Source organism: Scyliorhinus canicula, chromosome 14 (genome assembly GCF_902713615.1).
Source record: "Scyliorhinus canicula chromosome 14, sScyCan1.1, whole genome shotgun sequence".
NCBI lineage: Eukaryota > Metazoa > Chordata > Chondrichthyes > Carcharhiniformes > Scyliorhinidae > Scyliorhinus > Scyliorhinus canicula.
In genome coordinates this window covers 26,906,044-26,928,060 of record NC_052159.1, presented here as the reverse complement: position 1 = coordinate 26,928,060, position 22,017 = coordinate 26,906,044, and the positions used below count along the sequence as shown (strand labels likewise).

Here is a 22,017-nt window from a genome sequence, read left to right as displayed (position 1 = left end):
CTGATTGCCCAGCCAATGGAGGTCAGCAGCACCACCCAGGGCCTCTGACTGGAATTCCCAGCCAGAGGAGTTCCTGAAGCTAGAAAAAAGAAAATTCTCCATCAGAGGAAAGGTTCCACTACACATGGAAAGAATTCACCAGCCACTTCGAAGACCTGATCATGGTACCCGATGGGCATCTGCCATCTCTGCTACAAAGGGATTGGCAGCCCGGACTATATCTATACAACGCTGGTCATTGCAATGTAAATAGACTACTTACTCTTTGATGTACTTTTTTCATTTGCTCTGTTTTTGTTTGATGACACTCAAAAAAAAAATGTAAATTTCGACCACATGTATAGTAAAAGGGTGTAAATTATTTCTAACCTCCGTTATTTTTGATGCATCTGTATAATTGAACTATATGATGATTAGATTTGCTTGTCAGAAATGAAAAACTTCAATAAAAACACTTAACAAAAAAACTGCTCCGTGATGGGATAGCTGACACCAGCGAGGGAATTGGTGGAGATCACTCCTGATTGCCGCCTAGTGGCTCTTGTTGGGAAGTGCATGCTCGTGGATGTTGAGTGAGTGTCCACTTGCAGTGCCGCCATCCAAGGTTCAACACTTGACTGGGAGCGACTGAAGCGAAGCTGAGCTATTTGGATGGTTGGTGGTCCCTATGGAAACATGTTTTTCAACACGAGTCTGGAGAAGAGCTGAGGAAATTAGAGAGGAAGTAGGCATGGCTGGGGAGAGACCAATTGCTTTGATCCTAAGGTTTACGGCTTAATCCACAAACCTTCAAATGTTCAAAGCAAATCCAGAGCCAGGTCTTCATCTATTCTTTAATGCATTTAATCACCACAACCTTGTCCTAACGGTGTCAGTATTGTAATCTCCCTGGTTGTGGAATGTTCTTGTTTATCAGTAGGTAGCATGCAGCCATTAGTAGATGCAAACAAATTCGGAACTTCATCAAAAGCAAATGCAGCATATCCCCAAAATGATTATGTTTCAAAGCATGTTAAACCTATTTATGCTTTGCTTTCTGTCCTTGATTTTTGAAGTTATTTGCTAACCATTTTGCAATTTATCCTAACCTCTCCCTAATTCTTTAATTGTAGAAATTGTCCGATAACGCTCGAAAAGATTTCTTCTTTGAAATAAGTTAGCTTCTAGTGAAATTGGGTTCATTTATAGAAATGTTGCATTTGAATGTTATTGCATTATTTTTGCAGCATTGAATAATGCTTCCAGGTTTTATTTATATATTGCAAAACTGATCATTGGCTTGTTTGTATTCAACAGCTAACATCTTGTGGTGACATTTTTTTCTCCTTCCCCCTCTTCCCCCCCCTCCTCCCCTCTCTTTAAGGATAAAGATTTTATGAAGCCTTTACTTCACAAAATGCACGTCAATCCTCCTGCAGAGGTTTCAACCTCACTGAAAGCTTACCAAGGCCATTCGTTGGATAAAGCCTACCTGGGAGAGGATTTCTTCTGGGGCATTACTCCTCTTGCCGGTGACTATATACTTGTCAAATTTGACAAACCATTGAATATAGATAGGTAAGGACACCAATTTGGAACTTTGGGGTCTTCTTATAACGAAATTGCTGTTGTGATTTTCAAGTCAAATGTTGGGGTGCAGAAAGGTTGAGTAATGTAAAAGCTTCAGGATTAGTAACAGCTTCTCTCATATATTGGAATGCGTTAAGAAAGCGGAGCCAGGGAGATGAGAGTGTGAGAAAGAGCGAAACTGAGAGCAGAGCCAGGGGGATAGAGAAGTGCAAGAAAGAGCGAGACTGAGAGTGGACTGCAAGTTTGGAGATCCTGAGGTGATGTCAGGGTTCAAAAGTTATGTGGGGCAAGTGGAAGTATTGACTACTTTTATCGCTTATAGTTTGTCAGGTCTATATTTTGCAGGTCTATAGTTTGTCAGGTCTATAGTTTGTAAGGATTACATTTCATAGTAATGACGACCAGGGAAGAAGGGTCTGAACGTAATTAATGTTATTTGTATTTTATGTATCTTCCAGAAGTTTTAATTTATTGAGATAAGTCATGGCAGGAGAGCTCAAAGCTGTGGTATGCTCCTCCTGCTCTATGTGGGAAGCCAGGTACGTTTCCAGTACCCAGGGACAGCATGTGTATAGGAAGTGACTCCAATTGCAGCTCCTGAAAGCCCAGGTTTCGGAGTTGGAGCGGCGGCTGAGAACACTGTGGAGCATCCGCGAGACAAAGAGTGTCGTGGATAACGTATAGGGAGGTGGTCACATGCAGACTAAGATTCCACAGGCGTGAGAGAAATGGGTCATCACCAGGCAGAACAAGAGGACTTGGCAAGCAGTGCAGGAATCTCCTGTGGCCATTCCCCTGTAACGATGTGCCGTGGTGCACATCGGTACAAATGACATAGGTTTAAAAAAGGTATGTGGTCCTAAAAGCAGAATATAGGGAGTTAGGAAGTAAGTCAAAAAGTAGGACCTCATAGGTAGTGATCTCGGGATTATTACCAGTGCCATGTGTCGTAGAGTCATACAGTGTAGAAGAGGTATTTTGGCCTATCTAGTCTTCACTGACAAAGCTACACTAAATCTACACTAATTCCACTTCCCAGCACTTAGTCCATTGCCTTGAATGTTATGATATTTCAAGTTCTCATTCACATACCTTTTAAAAGTTGTGAGATCTCCCACTTCTACTACCCTCTCAGGCAGTGCATTCCAGACTCCCACCACCCTCTGGGTGAACAATCTTTTCCTCAAATTCCCTCACCTGTAAAATTATGCCCCCTTGTTATTGAACTTCAGCTAAGGGGAACAGCTGCTGACTATCCATCCTGTCCATACCCCTCATAATCCTCCACGCCTCAATCAAATCCCCTCTCAGCTTTCTCTGCTCCACAGAAAACAACCCGAGCCTATCCAGCCTCTCTTTAGAGCTCAACTGCTCCATCCCAGGCAACATCCTGTTGAATCTCCTCTGCACCCTCTCCAGTGCAATCACATCCATCCTACAGCGAGGTGACTAGAACTTCACAAAATACTCCTGCTGTGGCCTAACCACATTTTTGTTCAGCTCCAAAGTAACCTCCCTGCTCTTATAATCTATGCCATGACTGATAAAGACAATTATCCTGTATCCCTATGTAACTACCCTATTAACCTGTCCTGTCTCCTTCAGGAATCTGTGGACAAGCACTCAAAGATCACAGCCGGGTTTCTCTGAAATCACGGCCAAGTGTTGACGCCGCCATCAAAACCGACGCAAGTGACGCCGGCGTCAATGAGCCTCCAGTCCCAGACATTGACCCCTTCCTAGGGGGCTAGAACAGCGCCGGAGTGCTGTGTTACTCTGAGCTTCTTAGTGTCCTGCCATTCATTGAGCACTCCCTTCTCTTGTTACTCCTTCCAAAGTGCATCACCTCAAACTTTTATAATGAAAATAATCTTTATTATTGTCACAAGTAGGTGTACATTAACACTGCAATGAAGTTACTATGAAAATTTGGGCGGCACGGCAGCATTGTGGTTAGCACAATTGCTTCACAGCTCCAGGGTCCCAGGTTCGATTCCCGGCTTGGGTCTGTGCGGAGTCTGCACATTCTCCCCGTGTGTGCGTGGGTTTCTACTGGGTGCTCCGGTTTCCTCCCACAGTCCAAAGATGTGCAGGTAAGGTGGATTGGCCATGCTAAATTGCCCTTAGTGTCCAAAATTGCCCTTAGTGTTGGGTGGGGTGACTGGGTTATGGGGATAGGGTGGAAGTGTGGACTTGGGTAGGGTGCTCTTTCCAAGAGCCGGTGCAGACTTGATGGGCTGAATGGCCTCCTTCTGCACTGTAAAATTTTATGAAAATCCCCTCGTCGCCACACTCCAGCACCCGTGAGGCAGCAGTGCTAACCACTGTGCTTTTCCGAGCAGAAATAGCGGGATATATAAGATGGATACATGGCTGAAGAGGTTGTGTGAGGGAGAGGGTTCAGCTTCCTGGGACATCAGGGCCGGTCCTGGGGAGCTGGGACCAGTAAAGATTGGATGAGCTACTCCTGTGCAGGACCGCAACTGATGTCCTATGGGGAGTATTTGCTGCAGTGTCTGGGGGGAGGTTTAAACTAAAATGGTAGGGGAATGGGAACCTATACCAGGCATCAGAGGGGAAAACACAGACAACAAAAGACAGAAAGGGGAATAAGAAAAGTGAGAGGCAGGGAAATCAAGGGCCAGAATCAAACTGCACCACAGGGGAAAATGGGAATGTGACAAGGAATGGTAAAAAGATAAGCCTCGAGGCTCCTGTGCCTTAATGTGTGGAGCCTTTGCAATAAAGTCGGTTATATTTTCACGCCATAAGATATAAACGGATATGATATACTCGGGATTATGGAAACATGACCACAGACCATCCTAGACTGCGGATTGTATAATGAGAAAGGAATAATTAGCAGTTTAATTGTGCAAGGCCTTTTGGGGGTTGAGCAACCATAATATGATAGCTTTCTTCATCAAGATGGAGAGTGACGTAGTTGGTTCTGAGGTTCGGGTCCTGATTCTCAATTAAGGCAACCACAATGATATGAGGTGCGAGTTGGTTATGATGGATTGGGGAATGTCACTTAAATAAATGGCAGTGAATAGACGATGGCAAACAATCAAAGAGCGCATGGGTGAACTGCAACAGTTCTTCATTCCTGTCTGGCGCCAAAATAAAACTAGAAAAGTGGCCAAACAATGGTTTACAAGGGAAATTAGAGGTAGTATTAGATCCAAGGAAGAGTCATACAAATTGGTCAGAAAAAAAACTGCAGACCTGAGGATTGGGAACAATTTAGAATTCAGCAAAAGAGGACAAAGGGATTGATTAAGAAGGGGAAAATAGAGTACAAGAATAAGCTTGTTGAGAACATAAAAACTGACTGTAAAAACTTCTATAGATATGTGATGAGAAAAAGATTGGTGAAGACAAATGTAGGTCCCTTACAGTCAGGAACAGGGAAATTGATAATGGGGAACAACAAAATGGCTGACCAACTAAACACATGCTTTGATTCTGTCTTCACAAAGGAGGACACAAATAATATACCAGAAATGTTGGGGACACAGGGTTTAGTGAGATGGGGCAACGGAAGAAAATCAGTATTATTAGCGAAATGGTGTTGGTAATCTGATGGGGCTAGAATTGACTGAGCACTTGCCCAGGGTGTCATAACAGAAGGAAATGGCCCTAGAAATAATTAATGCATTTGTGGCCAACGTTCAAGATTCTGTAGACTCTGGAACCGTTCCTACAGATTGGAGGGTAACTAACTATTTAAAAGGGAGGTCGAGAGACAACAGGGAATTCTGGACCAATAAGCGTCTCATCGATAGTGGGGAAAATGCTGGAGTACATTATAAAAGATTTAATAGTAGAACAGTTAAAAAACAACAGCAGGACCAGAGTCAGCATGGATTTTCAAAAGGGTAGTCATGCTTGACAAATCATTTAAAAAATATTTTTATTAAGGCATATATAATTTTACAATTTGCAGGAGGAAAAACAACAAAGTAAATAACCCAACCAACCAACCAACAACCAACCCCAGCAACATGGCTTCCGTACACAATTCCCTATTTCCCCTTTCCTGCTAACTATTTCCCAGCTCATCCAGCCCCCCATGCCTCCCTCTTTCCTTTTACCCTCCCCTCTGCTGACAGCTTAATTTTCTCCAGAGAAGTGGATAAACGGCTGCCACCTCTGGGCGAACCCTAGCACCGATCCCTTCAGGGCGAACTTGATCTTCTCAAACCTGCGAAATACGGCCATGTCACGAACGTTTTCGAGGGTTCCGAGTCCCTCCACGCCAATAAGATCCGTCTCCGGGCTACCAGGGAGGCAAAGGCCAAAACATCAGCCTCTCTCGCCCCCTGGACTCCCGGGTCTTCCGACACTCCAAAAATCGCAACCTCCGGACTCGGAAGCACCTCCACCTTCAATACCTCTGACATGGCATCGGCAAATCCCTGCTCACGCTTGACAAATCTATAGGAATTCTTCAAGGATGAAGTAATAGAGTTGAGAAAGGGGAGTCAGTGGCTGTGGTTTATTTCGACTTTCAGCAAAGTCCCACATCAGAGATTCACATGTAAAAATATTGGGGGTAGTATATTGAGATCAATAGAAAACTGGTTGGAAGACAGAAAACAAAGACTAGGAATAAACGGGTCTTGGCAGTCAGTGACTAGTGGGGTACCACAGGGATCAGTGCTGGGACCCCAGATATTCACAATGTGTATTCATGATTTTAGATGAGGGAACATAAGAACTCGAAGCAGATTAGACAACTGAGCCACCTGAGCCTGCTCCGCTATTCAAAACGTTCATGGCTGATCTCCTCTCGGCCTCAACTCCACTTTCTTGCCTGTTCTTCATAACCCTTCAACCCTCTGTCTATCGCCTCAAATTTACTCACCATCCACCGCACTCTGGGATGGTAAATTCCCAGATTCACGACCCTGTGAGAGGAGTCATTTCTCCTCATCTCGGTTTTAAATCCGACAGACATAAACATCCACGACACAGTATAAAAAGAAAACGATAATTGTGCTGTTGGTTAAAATGGGCATTAATTAATGACCAAAAAAAACCCCTGCCCGGCCTAAGGAAAAATTGAACAGGTTTTAAAGAATAATTTTTTAAACCAGAGATTTTGTGGTATTTTTTAAATGCCGCATAGGTATATCAATATACTTCATCACCTCTGTGGAAGTCCTGTCTAATCTACATGATCTTGACTGGACAGATTATGCAGTTAGATGTTCAATCAAGTCTGCACAGCATAAGATTGTATGTTAATTGAATGTCTTAGATATAACCTCTTATTGTAATCACAGTACTCCATCTTAAACCTGCCCTACTGTTATGTACATCCCACGACAAGAACTACAATTGTTTTTTTTCCTCTGGCTTGCTAGTGAGTATTTTAGGATATTTATTGCTGAATATCCTGAATGAAATACAATTTTGGGTAATTACTAAAAAAAATCTTGTACATATACGGGACATGCTTGATGAGTCAATTCAATACAGAATTGTAATTGATGAGAACAGATTTTGTCTGGCGATATTTCCTCAAACCGGCGTCCAAAGATTTCTGTTGCAATAGGCCTCTCCTCGGCCTGTTTCTGTTCAGTAGCATTTCACTGGGATTGGCAAAGTCCTCATTAAGTAGTCTTTATCCTTAAAGTTTCATGAGGGAGAAGAAAGAATTGTGGTCGTCGCCAGAGACTTGGAACACGACTCATCTGTCATCAGCACAGAATAGGTTTTTGCTTTTGCCTCGCAAGTTTCTTGAACAAAGTTTTGAACAGAAAATCCTCAATGAGTTGCAATTTGTCTTTGGAATGCACCCTCGGGTAACCTTTACTGGCTTGAGTACAGGAAAGGTTCAGTTGGGAAAAGTGTTACACGCGCTTACGGTAGTGTTTGATGGAAGCAATTTGGTAGTTTGAGATTTGCAGTTTGCGCTATGTTTTGTTGTCTGTCAGCCGTCAAGTGAAAAGTTGGCCATTTCTCTACAGCGAGAGAAGATCAATCACCGCTGCGTTCATGCATTTAATAGCTGGCTGTATTGCAAAGTATCAGCAGGGAATGTTTTTTATTGTCTCTTCTTAAGAAGAATTAATAAGTATACCTTGCTAAATTCTAAAATGTTAAATATTCTCACTTTTGTAATCGTAAGTTCTTGGAGGTATTGTTTGAAAACTGTTTTATCCTTCATTGCAATCACTTGTAAGGGGCGGCACAACGGCACAGTGGTTAACACTGCTGCCTAACGGCGCCGAGGACCCGGGGTCGATCCTGGCCCCGGGTCACTGTCCATGTGGAGTTTGCACATTCTCTCCGTGTCTGCTTGGGTCTCACCCACCAAAACCCAAAGATGTTCAGCTGGCTTGGCTGCACTAAATTGCCCCTTTAATTGGGGGGGGGAAAAAATTGGGTACTCTAAATTTATTTTTTAAAAATACATCTAATTGTACAGCGCCGAAACTAGCAAATCGGCAAAACTGTGTTTCTGCCCCAAACAAGCCACCTCCTGTCTTCAATTTCTAAATTGTTCTTCCTTCTCCTCCTATAATTCTCTAGTTTCCCTTGAAATCTATCTGGTTTAAACCTTGGAGCAAGGGTGCCTCCATTTCAAAGTACTCTCTACGTCACTAAACTTTGATTGCCGCTTGCGGCACCCTTCAAGCTGGGAGGCCACTGTCTTGTTATGCTCTTGGAGTAGCATAAGCTGCTTCCTTGATGTTCACTCTGACAAAGGAAGGTTCAGACGTGGAGATAACTTCAACGCGTTTATGAAACTATTTACAATTCTCCTACTTTGATTCGCCACTACTGTTAATCCTTCTACAGCTACTCAGACTGACGAACCAGTGTGCTACAATCCACGTGGTGGGTGTGATGTTGAATCAACCCTGTGTCTGTACTCAGAGTGTCTCCACTGGAAAGAGAAAGATCATGTGTGCTGTGTCCTTTATATATGGGTTGGTGTAATGCCCCCCTGTGGTAGTGTCACCTCTGTACGTGAATGCCCATTGGTCGTATCCTATCTTACTGACCTATTGGTTGAGTGTCTGTGTGTCATGTCTCTGGTGCTCCCTCTAGTGTCTAGCTAGTCTAGGTGTACTTACATTAACCCCTTGTGTATCTACAGTGATGCATATCACCACAACCCTTTTGAGCTTCGCCTGCTTGCCCGCTTAATTGGACCTCTAGCTGGAGGGAAATGGTAATCTGGGGTGGCAGTGAGGGTTTCTGACCCATGTTGGGTCCGGCAGCAGAAACCCACTGGGAAAATCATGCCCCATTGTTGTAACTTTAGAACCAGTCCCAATGCCAATTCTTGGGGTATCCTACTGATTATCAACAAACCAATATATATTCTTTTTTCCTTTCTCGGGATGTGAGCATCACGGACAATGCCAACATTTGTTATCCTTGAACTGAATGGCTTGCTTAGGTACTTCAGCAAGCAGCAGTTAAGAATCAGCCACATTACTGGGGGTCTCTGGAACTGAATTCTACAGCCTCTCATTAAAGAGCACATCGAATCCCTACAGTGTAGAATGAGGCCATTCAGCCCATCAAGCCTACACTGACCCTTCGACAGCGCAGCCTACCTTGGGCCAATCCCCAGTCCTATCCCCATAACCCCTTCTAACCCGCACACTTTTGGACTGTGGGAGGAAAAAGAAGCTCCCGGAGGAAACCCATCCAGGCGCGTGGAGAAAGTGCGAACTCCGCACAGTCACCCGAGGCCGGAATTGAACCCGGGGCCCTGTCGCTGTGAGGCCAACCACTGTACCACCTTTACGACATCGGTGATAGTTTCATGGTCACTAAGTGCCTCTCAATTCCAGATTTATTAATTGAATTTAAGCTCCACCAGCTGTCATGGTTGGATTTGAACCCAAATCCCCAGAGCATCAGCCTGTGAAATACTAACTAGTCCAGTGACGTTACCACTATGCCAGTGCAGTACAAAGCCGTCTCGAAGGATAATGGTTATAGTTTCATTGTGTTCTGGAATATTCCTTTACTGTAGTATTGTGTGTCAAAATGTGCTGAGTATAAAATCACAATATTTGGGCTTTCTTCAAAGCTAACTGGCGGTTGTCACTCTTGAGTAATGGGAGGGTTGTGAAATATTGCAATATTGGTTTTGTGAAATGTATTTATCTCTGGAATGCCTTTCCTCTCACCAAATCACATCAGAAAATAGGCATTCAAATTAACATTATGAGGTGAAGACTTTGTAGCAGGCCAATAGTCTGTTGACATCATGCCTGCTTAAGATGTAAACGTTGAGTTGTAGCAACAGAGAACGGCTGACTGTGAGCGAATCAGAGCTCCAAATACACAGAGCCATTTTAACACAAGAGCCTGAATTCTCTACCGGTGCATTGACTATGGGCCATATGGCCTCCTTCTACACTGTCACGGCGCTGAGATATATTGACTGTTGCATATATTGACTGCCAGGAGAGGAATCCTTCCTTGGGACCTCTCATCACTAACATAAAGCATTTCCTCAATACTCTGCCTGCAAATTGCACATTGAGAACCACCAAGTGTGAATTCTGCGATTGACGGACAATGGAGTCCAATTTCATTCTTACCGAATGCGTGCTTTCATGTGTTTGGACTATTAATGTAAGATGTTTTGGAGAACAGAATATTTTCAGCGCCTCTCGGTAGCCTTGCTTGTTAATAGAATGTTTTTTTTTATTCTGTTCAATTACCTTCTCTGTTTAAAGAGCTTTGAATGCAGAGCAGTCATCAGATTTAAAGGTTATGAAAGCATTGTAAGTGGTGACCTAGTTTCTGCTCCATGTTTAATGAGATTTCTTTTGGGTATCTCTGCATCACAATGACAAATGGAATGGAACTTGGTTCAGGCCAAGTGATGAAGATTTACTTAAATCAGCATTATAGTGAATTCAGCTTATTCAAATCTCTAAATGGAAATTGCCAGATGAATCAAATATTGAAGCATCTCTTCTTACGAGAGCACTTGATATTTGCGACCTTGGTTCATGCAGTATAGTTTTACCGCAGTTGTGATTATGTTGCACTCTTTAATATTCAATGTTTTATGTCAGGAGACATCATGTTTGTACACAGGTCATGGCTTATCTTTCATAACATCTTGAGGAACGAGAATTCGGCGACTGTGACTCGTCAAACTTTGTACAGCACTGCCATCAAGTGGCAGATTATAAAAATGCGTGCCACTTTGTGTTTAAAGGAGGCACTGGTATATATTGCCATTCTGTCTTAAATGATAGTCATTCATTCACACCGTGAGTGGAAGACAGACATGCACAGACTGATTATTTTTTTGTAAATGTTGGAAATCTGGGAATATTGTAGTGAAATTTACAATCTAGAAGAGGGTGGCAGACTGTAAAGTCATTTAAATGAATGAAAATGCACTGAAATGAGTGACTTGCTGCAAATGAGTAATGGGTCCAATTCGGTGGAATTTACCAATCTTATTTGTGGGGTGAGGGGGGAAAATTAACTCTGTTGACTAGACGGCTAGAGTGTGATGCAGAACCACCAAGGCAGGTTCAATCCCTCTACTGGATGAGGTATTTCTTGGAGGCTTCCCTCCTTCATCTTGCCCCATGCTTGTGGAGTGATGCCACTCAAGCTATAGAACAAATTGTCTCTCTCAAATGGGCAGACATGTCCACAAGGCAGTATTTGACGGAGCATGGAGCCCTAGCTAAACTGGAATCAATGGGAATCAGGGAAAACTCTCCACTGGTTGGAGCTATACGGTACAAAGGAAGATGGTTGTGGTAGTTGGAGGTCAATGAACTCTTCTCCGCAACATCATTGCAGGAGTTCCTCAGGGAGGTGTCTTAGGCCTAACCATTTTTAGTGCTTCATCAATGACCTCCCTTCCATCATAAGGTCAGAAGTGGGGATGTTTAGGGCAGCATGGTGGCACAGTGGTTAGCATTACTGCCTTACGGCGCCGAGATCCCAGGTTTGATCCCGCCTCTGGGTCACTGTCCATGTGGAGTTTGCACATTCTCCCCGTGTTTGTGTGGGTTTCGCCCCCACAACCCAAAGGATGTGCAGGGTAGGTGGATTGGCCACGCTAAATTGCACTTTAATTGGAAAAAATGAATTGGGTACACTAAATTTAAAAAAAAAAAGTGGGGATGTTTGCAGATGACTGCACAATGTTCAGCGTCATTTGTGACTCCTCAGAGAATGAAGCAGTCCATGTCCAAATGCGGCAAGATCTGGCCAATATCCAGGCTTGGGCTGACAAGTGGCAAGTTACATTTGCGCCACACAAGTGCCAGGTAATGACCATCTCCTACAAGAGAGGATCTAACCATCGCTGCTTGACATTCCCAGCCAATAGTTTAAATTATTTTATATTTTGCTATTTTTGTTTTTCTGTGGCAGATGGTGATTTCTCACCTCCCCTGCCCACCTTCACTTAAGTTCAGGAGGAGGATCACAGACTTGCAGTGACTGAAGTCAATTTCAATTTATGTTGGGTTGGGTCCTGTGACGTTTGGTGTTTTGGGATTGTAATATGTATTCCATCTATTCATATCTGGAGCCATTGTCTTCACCTGACAAAGCCAAATTCCATTTTATTACATGAGATTCTGAGATTTGTATTTACTAATTTTGGGGAATTGAATTCTGTAAATCCATCCTTTTTCTGTGAGCAACCTGGCAGGCCATTTGAGTCCCGTGGCAGAGACATTTTAGTCAAGGTGGCTGCGAAGGTGACGAGTGTTGCTGTGAAATCAAACACCTTGGAGACTCGGGTGTGTGTTTCTTCAGGAGAGCTTGTCTTAGTTAATCCAATCCAAGTCAATACTCTGCTCTCTGAGTTGTTACGTTGTCTTTTACGCATTTAGTCCCTGTCTTTTCGTGACTGTGAGTGTGTTCTTAGTCTCACAGGCTCACAATCTATCGTAGTGATGGGCAACCTGCGGCCTATCCGGGTTCTCCGTAGGGCCCACAAGACATTTTGTTGGCCGTTGCCCATGCGCAGGGTTGTCCCATTCCGCTGATTTCCATCCGCGTAGATTTTTCCTATCGGTATGCCTCGTTAAGCAAGAGAAAGTGAAGTGAGGTGCATGCTAATTGCTCACAGCATTGACTGTGAGAGCCATGCACTCCTTCAGTGTCCAAAGTGTAAATATTTATTTTGACTTTACCATTTGAAGTTGATGATAATTATTAATATATAAATGATATAAATATATAAAAACCAGGGGCTGGTTTAGCTCACCACAGGGGCTGGTTTAGCTCACCAAGCTAAATCGCTGGCTTTTAAAGCAGACCAAGCAGGCCAGCAGCATGGTTTGATTCCCGTACCAGCCTCCCCGGACAGGCGCCGGAATGTGGCGACTAGGGGCTTTTCACAGTAACTTCATTGAAGCCTACTTGTGACAATAAGCGATTTTCATTCATTTCATTTAAGCATTTTCTACAACTCGTTATGAAATATTCAGTGTGTATTAAGCATATTCAATCTTGTTCATGGGGTCATGGTGAGTGAGCAAGCCGAATTTCAATCTTTAGGTGAAGTAGGGCCACATGCGGCCCACTCACCAGCCTAGGTTGCCCACCACTGCTCTATTACAATAGGCAGAAGGTTTTTCAGATTAACTGTCCAGTTCTGCTGTGTCCTTTGGCTTTCCAGTGACAGACACATTTACCTGCAATTGCTGTCACAATAAGTGCTAAGGGGTTATACCTCTCCAGTCTTTCTTTCATCATTTTCTAAAGACTGACACCTATCCACCTCTAACACCAGCTGTAAACTAATCTGAACTAGTGTTTTCCGGTGTCCTATGGGCTAACATTTGTCATGTATCCCAGCAGCCTTCACTTTATAGGATCCTACCGAATACCTTTTCATGGTTGCTGCTGTCATGTTACTCTACCAAACTAGGTTACCCTTGGTAACAAATAAGAAAACACCTTGTACACGCTAGCACGCTTAAGGCTCACTCAAATGATTTTAATAACTATAGTACTGTCTTGGTTTCAGATACTTGTTTCACACTGGAAACACAGAACATCCTGGGGACTTGCTGTTGAACACAAGTATTGAGGTTTTGCCTTACAAGGTAGGAACATCTGTTTCCTCACACATAATTATAATTGAGTTAAGCTTAAAAGCAGCTGTGAAGAATAAATAAATCATTTGTATAACCAGATTATCTGGCCTGTGGCAAAAGAAATGAAGGTTGAATTGGGTTTCTCTGTTTAATTCATTTAGCAATAATATTTTAACAAACCATCTCAACTACCTTTTTGCTTAAATTGCTGTGATAGAGATGTGGCCTTTATCAACAAATCATATCTTGGTCCCTTTATCCTTGCCCCTCCCTTGGCCAATTCACCCTACGGCTCTTGTCTACCTTCAAACTTCTTGTTCTCTATCTTCTCCCCAGTCCAACATCAGGCATCACCCTGTGGTAGTTGACTTTCTTTTCTCCTTCAGCCTTTGCCCTGAGCAACTCTTCATCCTCAGTGATTACAATTTCCGTCTCAACTAAGTCCGTTGCTCTACTCCCCAGCCCTCCTGTCTTGCCTTAACCACTCCTTCAATGTAAACTCTCCTTAACAGAACACGTGTCTCTGCACTTCGCCAACTCCCCTGGCCTCTCTATTTGTATGTGATCTGCTTGAGGGTGATGTTCTCTTATTTTTGTTCTTCAGTTATTTCCCCTTCCGTTATTACACCTTCTAAGCTAACGCTCTGGTTCCCATCCCCCTGCCATACTATTTAATCCTCCCGACTGACTCTAGCAAACCTCCCAGCCAGGATATCAGTGCCCCTCCAGTTTAGATGCAACATGTCCTTCTTGTACAGGTCCCACCTGCCCGGAAGAGATCCCAATGGTCTAGAAATCTGAAACCCTCCCTCCTGCACCACCAGTTTAACCATGTGTTTAGCTGCACTATCCTCCTATTTCTAGCCTCACTGAGATTACAACTCTGGAGGTCCTGCCTTTTAGCTCATTGCCTAACTCACTGAACTCCTTCTGCAGAACCTCATCACTCTTCCTGCCAATGTAAATGTAATTAGTCCCTATGTGTACTACGGCCTCAGGCAGTTCACTCTCCCCCTTCAGGATGTCCTCTGTTCGTTCAAAGACATCCTTGACCCTGGCATCAGGGAGACACCATCCCATCCTGGAGTCTCTTTCACGTCCACAGAAGCCCCTATCTGTGCCTCTTACTATAGAGTCCCCTATAACTATCGCTCTCCTGAACTTTGCTCTCCCCTGCTGAGTAACAGAGCCATTTATGGTGCCACTGTTCTGGCTGCTGTTGTTTTATCCTGATAGGCTGAGTTTTTACTCCTGTGTTGGGAACACCGAGTCAGGACATTTCCTGGCCCCACAAACCCGACTGGGGAGAAAGTGGCCCGGAGGGTCGGATTTTCGCTCCGGAGTGGTGGTGTTCCCTTTGGAGTCAGGCAGGTTGATCCCCGATTGAGTACAAAGGTCAGTTTTGAACGGAAACAGAAAAATATGAAACATGATCCTCACCCCCTCCACATCCTGCCCATGCCAACTTATGCCCGCCTCTACTCACCCTTGTACTCCCCATGCCAACCTATTCCCACTGCCCACCCAGAGCACCCTTTATAGCCCCGATGCCAACTCATGCCCCCAACCCAACCTCCACCATTTGCCTTTAAAGCTACTGGAACAACTCACCCAGTGTCCACCGTGGGCAGACCTCAGGAACCAGGCTGAGAATAAATAAAATTTAATTCCAAGTGTCTATTGCAGAAATGTACTCTAATTCATAGAGTAAACATTTACTATATTTACATTCCGTCAACTGCTTTGTTCTTTATGAAAATGAAATGAAAATGAAAATCGCTTATTGTCACGAGTAGGCTTCAAATGAAGTTACTGTGAAAAGCCCCTAGTCTCCACATTCCGGCGCCTGTTCGGGGAGGCTGTTACGGGATAAACATAAACAATTAACATATAATTCAATTGCATAATTCTTATAAAAACACGCATTGGAATTCATAGTCCCACTTTAAAGAGTCAATTGCCCCGTGAAGGTGTCAAATTAAAATGTGAAGTGGCAGGCTCCATATTGTGATAATGAGAAGTTGTGAAATGAGTCTTGCAGAACCAATCCAGTAAAAACAGTGCAAAGTCTTATGTCAACAGACAAGAGTGAAGTAGCAAACATTTGATTTTTATTTACATACCAGGCAGTTCCCCCCCCCCCCCCCCCCCCGCCCCCCGCAGAGTTAAAGGGTAGCAGTTTTAAATCTCTTGACACTTTTGACAGTTGTTTTTGACAGTTGCAATGAGGTTTGCAGTTCCAATGAGTTTACCCACTTTCTGCAAACATTAATGCTGCTTTTAGATATCTCAAAGGCATCTGACCTCCGCCAAAGGTTTTCCGGGATCACATCTAAAGTGGCACCTTGCCTCCCTAAAAGAGTAGCTGGGCTACCCAATTAATCCATAAAGTTCAGACCTGCTCCTACCAGACCTCACAGCGGGTTTCAAACCCCTCACACCAAATCACGCGTGGAGGCAGCTGATGATTTCAATGGGAAGCTGCCTGTGTAAAATGTGTGTGTGCAAATCCTGACCTGAGCTCAGTCCCTCCCCTGTGAAAGTGGTAAATGCCATGTTAGCAGGAGGGGGCGGGGTGAATTCAGAATTTGGGCCTCATTGTCATCTTTGCAGTGATGGACAGACTCTGTTGCTGCAAAAATCTAGGCCTCTCCGTTCTTCCGGCTCTGGATACTTCCCAACTTCCTTGCATTAGTTGCTATGCCTTCAGCGGCTCTGAAATTCCCTCCGGCAAACTTTCCTTCTCCTTTAAGACACAAACTCAACCGCTAATGAAGGCTTTAGTCTTAATATCTGCTTTGGCTCAGAATTCATTTGTTCTTTTGGTCTTATTCTAGCCTGAATTGCCTCCTCTTAACAAACATGCACCTGTATGCTACCTTTAATTTATTGGAGTGATTACTACTTCCATGACAACAGGCTTATTTTCTCACCTGGAAAATCATGCTGTCAAGCCTAATATTTTTATGTCTTTTAAATGTGAGAAATGCACGCAGTCCGATCACCCACATGAATGATCTACAGTTCACTGCCTGCTTTGACTAGGAAAGTTGTATGAATAATTTGTAGTGACGCTGAGCAATATTGTAGGTGCACATTTTACTGCCACCTTTCTGAGCATTATGTAGTCACATCGGGCATGCATCATTTGTGAGTATTGTGCTGAATGCTGTATTCCGGACAAGATTTTGGCCGCCCTGATGAGAGAGAGAATCACAATTCAGAAAGTTTAATTAACATCTATATTGCACTCATTAATTATCATAGGGGGAATGTCGGACTATAAACCCTAAGTCCATGGCTGTGGTGAAAGAGAGTATGACAGAGCTTTGAAATAAATAGTCTGCATTGGTTTTGCTTGCAAATGTTGGTGGCAGTGAAGAATGGGGGTGAACTAGAGGAGAATAATGAATGATTGGTTGGTGGAGACGAGCGTAGAAAAGGGAATTGGATCTGAAAAATGTATCAGAATTCGAGGCAGATAAATGACTGAGCCGAAGCAACTTGCTTCCTTGGCTCTTGCAATAAGTCAGGGAGACTTTGGTCCCAATTTTTCAATACTTCTTCAATATGCAAACTGCACAATTAGACTGAAGCCAATATAACAGGAGGAAGGATGAATTGGGTAATAAACCAATGAGTCAAATGCCAGTTATAAGGAAATGCTCGGAATGCATTTTTTAGGGGCAGGAGGAGTAGACAGTCAATGGATGGGAGGCGGGTTTGTGTGATGGACTGGTGGTGTTCATGACTCTCTATAGTTTGTTACGGTCTTGGGCTGAATGGTTGCCAAAACAGGCTGTGATGCAGCCAGATAGGATGCTTTCTATCTGTAAAAACTGGTAAGAGTTAACGTGGACATGCTGAATTTCCTTAGCTTCCTGGGGAAGTATAGGCGCTGTTGTGCTTTCTTGGTCGTAGCTGGTGGATCAGGACAGATTTTTGCTGATGTGCACACCCAGGAATTTGAAACTGTCAACCATCTCCATCTCGGCACCATTGATGCAGACAGGGATGTGTACGATACTTTGCTTCCTGAAGTATCGTTAGTTTTGCTGACGTTGAGGGAGAGATTGTTGTCATTACACCACGCCACTAGGTTCTCTATCTACTTCCTGTACTCTGACTCATCATTGTTTGAGATCTGACCCACTATGAGCATGTCATCAGCAAACTTGTAGATGGAATTGGGGCCTAATTTTGCCACACGGATGTGTATAGGGAGTATAGTAGGAGCAAAGTTCGCAGCCTTGCAGGGTCCCGGCACTGAGGACTGTCGTGGAGGAGGTGTCGTTCTTTATCCTTTCTGATTGTGGTTTATGGGTCAGGAAGTTGAGGATCCAGTTGCAGAGAGAGGAGCCAAGTCCTAGGATTTGGAGTTTTGATATGAGCTTGGCTGGGATCAAGGTGTTGAAGGTGGAGCTGTAGTCAATGGATAAGAGTCTGACGTAGGAGTCCTTGTTGTCGAGATGCTCCAGGGATGAGTGTAGGGCCAGGGAGATGGCATCTGCTGGGGACCAGTTGTAATCAACCGGGTCAAAACCGAGGCTGGTGGAAGGGGTGACCAAGAGGTTAGTAGAAGAAGGAGGAACAGAGGCTTGGGTAGGAAATACTGGAGCAGAGCCTGAATGGCTGAAGGCACAACTAGCTACAGAGGTGCACGGGGATAGCGTCAATGCACTAGAGGCCTCTGACCTTCTTTCTTGGTTATACAAGAGGCTGTATTGTATGAACCATTTTCTGTAGCTAAATGGATCTCTTAATTGTCAAAGCTGAATCTCCAGTGAGTGATTCAAGTTACTTAAACACAAATCAAAGACAATTAGAATCTTACGGATTTTGCAAATTTCATGTCGTTTGATTTTGTGGTTGCAAAATCTGTACAATTCTTCCGCGATTGGCAAATGCTATTGATTGTTTCATCTGATTAATTTATTTAGGATTCAGGATCTGAATTGCTTCAGGAGACCAAAGAATCAAGATATAAGCGCACTGAAGATGGATTTTTCAGAATAGGTACGGTTTGAAACCTTTACCAGGTGGCATTTACCATCACCATCCTTTGTTTCGATAACAACATGCAAGTTATTTTTAAAAGCTAGTTTTCTGCCCATCCTCTGTGAAATGCTTGGGTGGCAGACAATACAAAGTAATACCATAGTGCGAGGGTGTGTGCAATTTTAAGGGAGAGGACAACAGATGATTGTCCAATGCGTCTATCAGCAGAAAACACGGGAGCACAGTGGTTAGCGTTGTTGCTTTACAGCGCCAGGGTCCCAGGTTCGATTCCCGGCTTGGGTCACTGTGTGTGCGAAGTCTGCACATTCTCCCCGTGTCTGCGTGGGTTTCCTCCGGGTGCTCCAGTTTCCTCCCACAAGTCCTGAAAGACGTGCTTGTTTGGTGAATTGGACATTCTGAATTCTCCCTCCGTGTACCCGAACGGGTGCCGGAATGTGACGACTAGGGGCTTTTCACGGTATCTTCATTGCAATGTTAATGTAAGCCTACTTGTGACAATAAAGATCATTGAAAACCTTTGTTAACAGCTGGTCACTGCTCTTTCCCGACACAGACCTTGACTTCCTTGACGTGAATCTAATCTGGTCAGGTGGCGGGGAGTTTCCACACAAGTATTCTCATAGCCTCCCTTGTAACCTCACCTATGTCTGAATCGAGCTTCACTCCCACGTGTCTTTCCCCAGAAGAAGAGCAGGCACAATCCTCTGTGGGTGTGCATATTCTGTTTCATACTTTAAATGTAGACAAATTGTTCACATTTCTCTGGCTGCTATTAATGAGGCAATACTGAAGTTCAATTGTTCTCCTGTATTATAGGGTAAACCTGCAGATAACACCAAATTAATACCAGCTATTGTTTTCTTTCATTCATTCATTCATGGGATGTGGCCATCGCTGGCTGGGTGAGGATTTGTTGCCCATCCCTAATTGCCCTTGGACTGAGTGGCCATTTCACAGGGCATTTAAGAGTCAAGCACATTGTTGTGGTTCTGGAGTCACATGTGGGTCAGACCAGGGAAGGGCGGCAGATTCTCTTCCCTGAAGGACATTAGTGAATCAGATGGGTGTTTCAAACATTTGACAGTGGTTTCATGGCCATCATTAGATTTCTAATTCCAGATTTTTACTGAATCCCTATTTCACCATGCCGTGGTGGGATTCGATGCCGAGTCCAGAGCCATTGCCATTGATCTCTGAATTAGTCTGGACTACTTGACAATGACAATATCACCTTCCCATGCACAACATATAAGTCGGAAGAAAAAAAATCGTATTTTCATAGCACTTTGTATGACCACCAGACAGATTGCCAACCAATTAAGTAACCTTTGGTGTAGATTTAAAATTATTTCAGGGTACTGAGATTTATCAACTGAATTCACATTCCTCCACCAGCTTCATGGTGAGATTTCAACCCATGTCTCCAGTTTATTAGTCTTGGCCTCTGGATTACTGGTCCAGTAACATTACCACAATGCCACCATCTCCTCCTAAAACTCTTGTAATATTAAAAACACGGCAACTAATTTGCATTAGATCATAAGACAATAAGATATAGGAGCTGAATTAGACCATTCGGCCCATCGACTCTGCTCCGCCATTCAATCACGGCTGATATGTTTCTCATCCCCATTCTCCTGCCTTCTCCCCATAACCCCTGATCCCCTTATTATTCAAGAACGTATCTATCTCAGTTTTAGAGACACTCAGTTACCCCACAGCCTTCTGCTGCAATGAGTTCCACAGATTCACCACCCTCTGGCTGATGTAATTCCTCCTCATCTCTGTTTCAAAGAATTGTCCCTTCAGTCTGAGGCTGTGCCCTCTGGTTCTAGTTTCTCCTACAAATTCCCCTCCACATCCACTCTATCCACGCCTCTCCGTATTCTGTAAGTTTCAGTTAGATACCCCCCTCCTCTCATTCTTCTAAGCTCCATTGCGTACAGACCCAGGGTCCTCAACCGCTCCTCATATGCAAAGTCCTTAATTCCAGGGTTCATTCTTGTGAACTTCTTCTGGACCCTTTCCAAGGCCAGCACATCCTCCCTTAGATACGGGGCCCAAAACTGCTCACAATATTCCAAATGGGGTCTGACCAGCGCCTTATATAGCCTCAGAAGTACATCCCTGCTCTTGTATTCTAACCCTCTCGACATGAATGCGAACATTGCATTTGCCTTCCTAACTGCCGACTGAACCGGCACGTTAACCTTAAGAGAATCCTTAAGAGAATTGAATAAACTCCCACAAGCAACAATCTAATAATGACCACATAATTTGCTTGTTGAGGGATTGAAGGATAAATATTGGCTCGGGCACCAGAGGATAACTCCTCTGCTCTTCTTCGATCTAGTGTCATGGGATTTTTAACACATATCCAAGCAGCCAAAAGGGACCTCGGTTTAATGTCTCTGAAAGACAGCCCCTCTGACAATGCAGTGCTCCCTCAATTCAGCGCTGGAGTACCAGCCTTCATTTCTGTACTCAAGGCCTGCATGGGGACTTGATATGGAGCAATCTGCCTGAATACCTGACTCCTGCCTGTCTATTCAACACCGAGTAGCAGTTACAGCCAGTACACATTCACTGTAGCACAGAGTGCAGCTCTGGACCTGAATGGATTAAGGGTGCAAGAAATCTGTTAATGTTGTATTTCCCCGATATTTTGCCTCTTGGGAAAATAGAATCACTCGGAGCTGCCAACGACCAATAGCAGGCGCCCCACAAATGACCGGTCTGTTGCAGGCTGACAGATTTCGGAGTGGATCCTAAAATCTACCACTGGGGGACCTTTAAATTGTCCTTTTAAAACCAGCAATGCCATCCAGGTTCGATGCCAGCCTCCGGTCACTTTCCATGTGGAGTTTGCACATTTCCCCGTGTTTGTATGGGCCTCACCCCCCCCCCCCCCCCCACCCACACACACACACAATCCAAAGATGTGCACAGTAGGTTAATTGACCACGCTAAGTGCCCCTTAATTAGAAAAAAAAAGAATTGGATACTCTAAATTTTAAAAAAAATCAGAAATGCGTCTTGAAATAGTTAAGAGAAGTTAATGGAGCAGGTCAGCACACCACTGCCATGAAATACTCCCGACTGGTGGTTTGATTTGGTATTACTTTTACATTTGGAGCCCATTATAAGCCTTAACACCTCATGTTGAACGGCTCCAAATGAATGTGCATGAGAAAAGCCTATTTATAATTATACTTATTGACTTCATTTTCAAAGCATTCTGCGAGGGCCATTGTAAGTTGGATGGGTGCCATAGATGTGCAGAATAGCTCATCTCAAATAACTAATTGGTCATTCGGTAAAGGGAAAATATATTGGTAACTGTTTAAAGCTTCAACCTTTT

At 43.9% G+C, this 22,017-nt stretch overlaps 1 protein-coding gene across 1 annotated transcript in view; it reads left to right on the top strand.

Annotated features, from left to right (window-relative positions):
* mgat4a (alpha-1,3-mannosyl-glycoprotein 4-beta-N-acetylglucosaminyltransferase A) overlaps positions 1-22,017 on the top strand; it is a 273,041-nt gene that overhangs the window by 241,200 nt on the left and 9,824 nt on the right. Inside the window, exons 11-13 of the mRNA XM_038817905.1 lie at positions 1,364-1,557; positions 13,568-13,646; positions 18,578-18,653. Of these exons, the coding sequence (XP_038673833.1) occupies positions 1,364-1,557; positions 13,568-13,646; positions 18,578-18,653 (349 nt within the window). The remainder of the gene's footprint in view (positions 1-1,363; positions 1,558-13,567; positions 13,647-18,577; positions 18,654-22,017) is intronic.